The sequence below is a fragment of the Ostrinia furnacalis genome, unplaced genomic scaffold (genome assembly GCF_004193835.3).
Source record: "Ostrinia furnacalis isolate ACB-3 unplaced genomic scaffold, ASM419383v2 OfSCF1084, whole genome shotgun sequence".
NCBI lineage: Eukaryota > Metazoa > Arthropoda > Insecta > Lepidoptera > Crambidae > Ostrinia > Ostrinia furnacalis.
The window spans coordinates 781,824-789,969 of NW_021131323.1; the positions used below are offsets into that span (position 1 = coordinate 781,824).

Consider the following 8,146-nt stretch of genomic DNA (forward strand, 5'->3'; position numbering starts at 1 on the left):
GGGAATATCAATAGAAAGGTCGCGTTCGCAGTAACGGACCTTGTTTTGTTATATTTACACATGGAATTAGATTGGAATCTGTGGTTTATGTATGGTGAACTTAATGGAATGCATGATATCCTAGGTCCTACCTAGTTATAATAATTTATGGAAATTATTTTTACAAGAATTTGTTTCTTCGCAGGATGACAGCATCATGGAAATCTTGAAAGATACCAGTTTATGTAAGTCAATTTTATAAAATAAATACACAATTTATGCTAACTAAATCGCAATGAGGGCATTTTTTGTGTACGTAAAAGGCTTAAAGTGTTCCGTCAAGTGACCGCGGTTCCAAATGCCTAATTATTTCTTCTTCCGGCAACTGGACCCACTATTAACAATGTTTAAAAGTTGTTGTAGATTTGAATTGATTTTCGACCATTTATGGGTGCCCGAAGAGAAAAAATAAAACTCATAAATTGTAAGACCAACTCATAAGTATTGCTCTGTAATAATGTTTTTACACATGTTTCTGTAAATAATTATAACGTCAATCGGGCAATTGGAACTGCAGTTTCAGTTAAAAGCGGGACTTTATTTGACTATCACTGTGTAAAAGCTGCGCACGTGACATTGGCGGAACAGTGGCGAAAAAGCACAAGTTCATCGCCATCAATAAAAGAAGAAGAAGAAGAACCCAAAGACTCCTAAAACATACCTATCCTAAGTTATTACTCTATTGTGGTACAAACTTTCATTATTCCATACAGCATCCCGCGAAGAGTGCGCGCGCGCGTGCGCGTGCATCCGCTGGGTGACGCGCCAAGCTTGGTCGTGCGCGTGCCCCGGCGCAGCTCTGACGCGGGACTTACTAGTGTTGGGGGTCCCGCGCGCACACGCCGCCGCCCTGGCTGACGCGCTCGACGCGCACAGAGCTGCTTATGAGGACAGCGTGAAGGCTGGCGGCTTCGTCAGTAAGTAACTAAAGCCTGGTCCGTGAGCACGTAGAATTTTGTCCAATGACCCCAAGCTACCCATCCTTATCGCTCGCGCGTAATTATATTGCTGTCGCGACTGTGCGACGGGCGCCCACAGTGAGTGTGCGAGCGCGATAGCAACATAATTACGCGCGAGCGATAAGGATGGGTAGCTTGGGGTCATTGGACAAAATTCTACGTGCTCACGGACCAGGCTAACAGCTGGAAGTTTTAGTATTTATCGTTAAGTGACACAACCCTTAAAACGCACCGAACTGCTTATGAGAATAGCGGCATGAGGTCTTACCAGATGAAAGTGTTTTGACCTATCTAGAGCTGAATGAAGCAACGTTCAAAACGCACAGAGCTGCTTATGAGGATAGCGTCAGGACTAGCAGCTTCGTGAGTAACCTAATTTGCCAGTCTTACACAATAGTTAAGGCATCGCTTGGTGACTGGTGGCTTCGTGAACAAGCACTATCCAGGGGCTAGAAGCGTTCTCATCTATATTCTAGCGCTGCAGCGCGAAGCGAAAGAAATGCGTGAGGACTTGCGACTTCGTATGTGAGTACCTGGCTGGATGCCGCTTCTGTTTTGTGAGCACCTAGTTGGCAGACTCTCCTTGGTCTAGTGATAAGACCACATGTCTCTGAGCACATGTCCCCCGCTGGGTGACGCGCCAAGCGTGGTCGTGCGCGTGCCCCGGCGCAGCTCTGACGCGGGACCTACTAGTGCTGGGGGTCCCGCGCGCGCACGCCGCCGCGCTGGCTGACGCGCTCGACGCGCACAGAGCTGCTTATGAGGACAGCGTGAGGGCTGGCGGCTTCGTCAGTAAGTAACTAAAAGCTGGAAGTCTTTGTATCTATCAAATGACACAACCCTTAAAACACACCGAACTGCTTATGAAGACAGCGTGAAGGCTGACGGCTTCGTCAGTGAGTATATGCTGCTGCTTTTCTATATGCTATAGCTGGGATCATCCAGCCTGTTCATCAGAACAGTCGCATATCTAAAGATTCCGGGTTTGATTCTCAATGGGGGGAAAATATTCCGTGTGCTTTATCTTCGGCAAGCTGACCAGTGGACTTTGCCATCTTTAATTGTAATTTGTGATGAACACGAATGAAACTCAGTCCGTAAATCATTAAGTATTGGATGAAACTGGCCTATAGTCCAACTATAAATACAATGCACGGGAAAAAGCCAGTAGTAAAAATTCAAATTTTGTTTCAGTAAACAAAGTGACCGACGTATCAGTAGCACCTGGGCCCTCCGATTCTGCGGACACCCTCACGATGTCCCTGTTTACCACCGAAATCACCGGCGCACAGAAGAAGAGTGAAGTCCTCATAGAAAAGGAAAAAGCTATCCAGCTGCTGAAGGAACTGAAAACTGCTTATAGCAAAATGGAAGAGTTGAATGCTGAATAAAGTTCAATTTTTGTACATTCCTATTTATCATACTTATTCATTACTGTTTATTTAATCTCTAGGGTAATTTATAATATTAATAAATATAGCGTATTTAATATTCTGGACGTTTTACTAATTATGTTCAGTCACATTTTACTTTAAAATATTAAATCACTTAAATTATCCTAAATCGATTAATATATTTCAATTTGTATGTGCGTGCGTAGTATAAGTCGCATCACTAGTCTATGCACAGATTAAAAAAAAATTGATTGATGTTATTAAAAAGTAAAAAGTCAATAACACCGAACACGATTTTTGAGATTTTTATTTTATTTGTGAATTTAATCTTTTGTAGGTAGATTAAAATTAATGGAAATCCTGTTGAGTTCGTGATCATCAATGACGCTTAATTTCAGTGTATTACATTATAACTATGAATTTAATTTTTTTCGTACGACGTAAATAGGATTCAATTCGTACTCAAATCAATTGGCGGTAAGTATTAAAAATCCTGTTTCAATGGGTTTGTTTAACTTCATTCTGTAATAAACAATTTGAAAAAGTAAATTTGTTATTGTTGTCTTTATTTTATTGAATTTATTTGAGTAAACAAACAAACATAACCTCAAAATGTAAACAACATCGCTCTACCTGTGGCTCTAGTGTTACCTTTTATTTTTAGGAGATGCATATCTTATGCACAATCTGTAGTGACCTCGTCAATCAAGCTGAGAACATCTTCGCAACAAAATGTGGGCACATTTTTCATTATCATTGTCTGGCACAGTGGATCGAAAGGTAAAACTTGCTAATTCTTGCTAACAAACTTTAATTACCTAAATTTGAAACCATATCATAATATGATCATAATCTTTATTCTTTTTGGACAGTTAAAAGTGGTCCCTAAATAGACATAAAATCTATCAATGATTAGACTTTTTTGACTACAGTGAGTCAGTATTAAATGCTCTTAAGATTGTAATTTTAAGTATAATCTTCATGGTATTATTTTCTTATATGAAATCTGAGGTGGAATTGTGTTAAGATATCGTAATCATTTGGTAGTTCATAAGGTACGATAAAGTCAGTTAAACAAAGCGTTTGACAGAATAATCGTACGCTATGAACTGTCAAATGATAACGATTACTTTACACAATTCCACCTCAGATCAAAATCCTGCCCACAATGCCGCCACAAAGTCACAGACAAGTGTATGTTCCGTATCTACCCGACCATATCCAACGAGAGCTCCGGCGAAGACGTGACCACGCTGCAGTCCCGTCTTGACGATGCCCAACTTCAACTGCGGCAACAGAAAGCTTCGGCTAAGGATAAGGAAGACAAGCTGGCTGCAATCACTACGGAGTTGAAGAAGAATGAGTTTGTATTTGCTGAATTAATTGAGTTTTAAAATTTTTTGTTTAGACCTTCATGTTACTTCAGACATAAATTTTCAAACTAATAATGATAAGAATCATAGACACAGAATTATTATTATGTGGTCTGAGTAATTTGAATTCAAATTCAAATTCAAATTATTTATTTGCAGAATGTGGTACATTAGATGTTACATAATGAAAACTTATCTTTGATTGTAAAATGAAATTATGTTGAGATTACACCATTTAGCAGAAACTTACTAATTTCCTGCTAATTTTTATAATATCTTTGCAATATTATGCACATTGCCAAAGCTTTGGTTAAAAACTTTTCATGATTGTATTAGCGAGAATATTTTTTACAGACATTATCTTTCATAAATAATTAGGATTCAGTACTTACTTTTATTTCATAATCAAATTATGTTTACAGGGAACTGTTAAAAAACTTAGAAAAGAAATTAGTGACCAGAGAATCTGCAATATCAGCCCTCAAAGAGCAGCTTGACTATGTCAAAATACAAAATAAGGAGACAAATAGACTGAAAGAAGAAAACGAAAGGCTCAATAAGAATATGCAGACTTTAAATGGGTAAGAAATAAACCATAATTTGTCCTATTTTAGTAAGGCTGTTGCACCACCTAACTTTAACAACATATTTTTTGTATGGAGTTTGACAGATTTTTGACGTTTGTTATTTAGTTATCAGCAGTAGTAGTACGCTAGAATGTCATTTAAGCATTATTTTAGATCTTGTCTTTGTTACATGCCTAAAATTATTACTTTTTCAGTTTACAGAAAGTCTTAAATGCGACCAGCGATGAAGTAGAACAGATGTTACAGGGATACACAGATGTTAGGACTGTTGCCACGTTTGCCACGGCATTGAAAAGGTATGGTATACTTTATGGACATTGAAAAATAACTATAACTGATTGACCTGACAATAAGCGACAGCGTACATTGCGACAAATCGCGAGACAGACGCGGCCACAAAACTTGTGCGCGCGTCATTTCACATTATTAGCGATACTATGAAATGACGCGCCCAGTGTGCGTTGTCGCTTATGATGATGATGTTCCACTTAAGAAAGAAATAATATCTTGTCTAAAGTCTGGTCCGTGAGCACGTAGAATTTTGTCCAATGAGCCCAAGCTCGCACACTCACTGCGGGTGCCCGTCGCACAGTCGCGCGAGCGATAAGGATGGGTAGCTTGGGGTCATTGGACAAAATTCTACATGCTCACGGACCGGGCTTTATAAAGATTAATATTGTATTGCAATGTACATTTTCAGAGCCCTATGTGAATCGGAATCAAAGAAGAATGAGACAAGGGACAGGTTACAGGCAGCAAAACAGCAAATTGGTGTAGAGAAAAACAATGTTGCTGACCTGCAAGCAAAATTACTGTAAGTAACCTTTAATAATACATTTCTTATCACCTTTAGGCTACACACATCACAATAACCTGAAGATTCGCGTTATCACGGTGTGTGTAGCCAAGTATTCGCATACAGTCGGTTAGCTAGGGGAGAATGCCACATGGCATTAAGTCCGCCTTTTTGAATCGCTTTTTTTTGTGTGCGCACTAAAGGTTTTAAATAAATATACTTCAGTACTTTTTTGCAAACTCGCAAGGCCTTCGCTCCGCTATCACCTGAATGTTAACGTCGTCGTAGTCGGCCGTTTGGTGTAGTGGTTCAGAACGGACTACTATGCGAGGTCCCGGGTTCGATTCCCGGCCGGGCAGAAATTGAAATGATGAATTTTAATTTCTGTGATGGGTCTGGGTGTTTTCTATGTATGTATAATATGTATGTATTTACAAAAAAAAAGTATTTAAGTATGTTTATATCCGTTGTCTAGTACCCATAGTACAGGCTTAGCTTAGTTTGGGGCTAGCGGCGCAGTGTAAAATGTCCAAGGATATTTATTTATTATTGTTATGTGTGTGGCCCAGGCTTTACAATAGGCAGACTTATGGCAAAAATAATTGAGCATCACCCAAGGAACAATCATTTCTGTACCCACAGGCAGTTAGAAGAAAAACTAACGCATGCGAACCGAAAGAACGAGTTGCTATTGAACAAGCGGAAAATTAGCGACGTGGCCAATAGTGAACGGGACGCCACACCCAGCCCCAAACAGCATAAGGCCAGCCCGCGGCTTAACGAAGCCATTATTATACACGACAACAATGTCAGCTTTGTGAGTAGAAACAATTTAATCCTGTTGAAACATAATTGTATTACTAATCAAACGAAAGATCAGCGATGTGGCCAACATTGAAAGGGAAGCCACCCCGCGATTGAATGAAGCCATTATTATAAACGACACCAATGTCAGCTTTGTGAGTAGAAACTAGCCACCTTACTAATTAAAAGTTACATGTATTTAATAGTTTAGTTTATTAGTACATTTCTATACTATAAGCCTAAGGGTAGACCACCGATTTTTGTCGGCCGATAGTTAATCAGTATGGGCTGTGGTATGGGCATGTATGGAAGTGCGCACATTACACCGATTCGGTATCGGCCGATTCTTCATACAAATTAAAATCGGGGCCGAACTATCGACCAAAAGTCGGTGGTCTGCGCCTAAGCTAAACGTCACTTTCTATCATATTATTTTATGATTGATTAACTTTATTGAGCTACTGACTATATTTGAGTGGGAGCTGAAGTTTTTGAGATCATCTATACAGGGTGTTAGGTAAATGGGTATATGAGCCGACACTAGCCCATGTTAACATGGTCATATAAATGGTATGGTGAAGTCAGAAATTTGATATCATAATTTAATTTTTTTTAATTTTCATACAAAATAAATTGTATAAAATCCGATTTGTATGAAAATTAAAATAATTAAAATGAAGATATCAATTTTCTGACTTTACCATACCATTTATATGACCATGTTAACATGGGCTAGTGTCGGCTCATATACCCATTTACCTAACACCCTGTATANTTAATTTTCCGCAACATGGCGAGGGTTTTTATGTTCCTGGTCAGGCTATACTCCACTTATAACTCAAGAACGGCTGAACCGATTTAGCTGAAAATTGTCAGGGAGGTAGTTTAGAGCCAGGAGAAGGACATAGGATACTTTTTATCCCGTTCGACAGCATTCCCGTGTGACTTGACATGAAACGTCAGTCACTATAAAACGTGGTATAACAAAAAAGAATCAGACTTGGAATAACAAACCACGCGGGCGAAGCCGCGGGTGGAAAGCTAGTTTTCCTTAAAATTTTATTTAAATACCTTTTTTTTTGCCCAGGATACAATGGTGAACAGGATAGAGCAAGCCGACTCCCCGTATCTGAGCCTAAAGCAGAGCAGCCTGGCGCTCTCTGCGCTACAGACGCGGCCTTCGCAAATGCCGCCTGCTACAAAACTCAAGGTAATATACAGGGTGTTGTTACATCATGTTTCAGCAAGAGCACCATGTTTCAGAAGAGTTGTTTAATATATTGACACAGTTCGATCACGGACCTCGAAGAAAGCGTTTCGGAATAAACCTAAAGCGTACACTTGGGTTTATATGGTTTTTTACCTATTGTCCTTTGGTACCCATTGGGTTAAAGAGTGCTGCATATGAGTTTCAGCGATTTGCTGATTTCTGTTTGATGTATCTCGATGATATTTTGACCTTTTGAAAGCGTCAGGAGCTTCGATGATTTCTTAACATCATATCACTGCGCTAAACTGCTGATTTTGTAACGAAAAATTTCTCTTTTCAGCCCTCAGAGATGGCGCTCCTAAACGCAGCCAGAAACATAACCAAAAGGGGCGCAGAGAACCAGCCTTCAAACAGCCAGCGGCTGAGCATCTTCCACAAGAAGGAGCCAGCCAAAATAGACTTCTCCGACGAACCTGATATGAACCAAGCTCAGCTAGATATCTCGTACGACGGCCTAGGCGGCCACTCCAAGTTAGACACGTTCCCTGTGCCAAACATCAGGCCTCCAATCAAGGGTTGCGTCCCTAAACTAACCGCGAAACATAAACTGAAGCGACCCAACCCCCCGGCGGGTAGTCAAGACATAAGTAAACTGTTGGAGAAAATCAGAGATAAGTAAGATGTAATTTATTGTAAGCAAAAAATAAGTAATANAAATAATATGTTATTTTTGTAAAAAAAAAAGGAATAGCGAGTATTGTTCTTAAAAGCAAACAAGATAACATGAAAAAGTTGTGACTTTATAATATTTTATTATTTCCCGCCTTATCATGAACTTATAATATGTAATTGTAAATAGAATTAAGAAATATTGGTACCTAAATACGTGAGATTGTTATGATTTGTTCATTTGTATGAAGTTATTAAAATGCAAGTTCAACAAAAATTGATTTATTTAGCCTTATATTCTGATTTTTTGTAAAG

The 8,146-nt window shown here is 39.3% G+C and overlaps 2 protein-coding genes across 3 annotated transcripts in view; both read left to right on the forward strand.

The window, feature by feature from the left end:
* COMMD4 (COMM domain containing 4) overlaps positions 1–2,491 on the forward strand; it is a 54,195-nt gene extending 51,704 nt beyond the window's left edge. For both annotated transcript variants that reach the window (XM_028302139.1, XM_028302140.1), the window contains 3 exons: positions 185–224; positions 753–956; positions 2,193–2,491. In XM_028302139.1, the coding sequence (XP_028157940.1) occupies positions 185–224; positions 753–956; positions 2,193–2,389 (441 nt within the window). In that variant the 3' untranslated portion in view covers positions 2,390–2,491. The remainder of the gene's footprint in view (positions 1–184; positions 225–752; positions 957–2,192) is intronic.
* A 194-nt stretch (positions 2,492–2,685) lies between these two features.
* On the forward strand, positions 2,686–8,108 carry LOC114351110 (E3 ubiquitin-protein ligase TRAIP). Its single transcript, XM_028302176.1, has 9 exons — positions 2,686–2,869; positions 3,057–3,172; positions 3,543–3,755; positions 4,188–4,346; positions 4,547–4,648; positions 5,053–5,166; positions 5,791–5,965; positions 7,040–7,162; positions 7,503–8,108. The coding sequence occupies exons 2-9, from the start codon at positions 3,060–3,062 to the stop codon at positions 7,839–7,841; spliced, it is 1,338 nt and encodes a 445-aa protein (XP_028157977.1). The 5' UTR covers positions 2,686–2,869; positions 3,057–3,059; the 3' UTR covers positions 7,842–8,108.
* Positions 8,109–8,146: the final 38 nt, after the last annotated feature.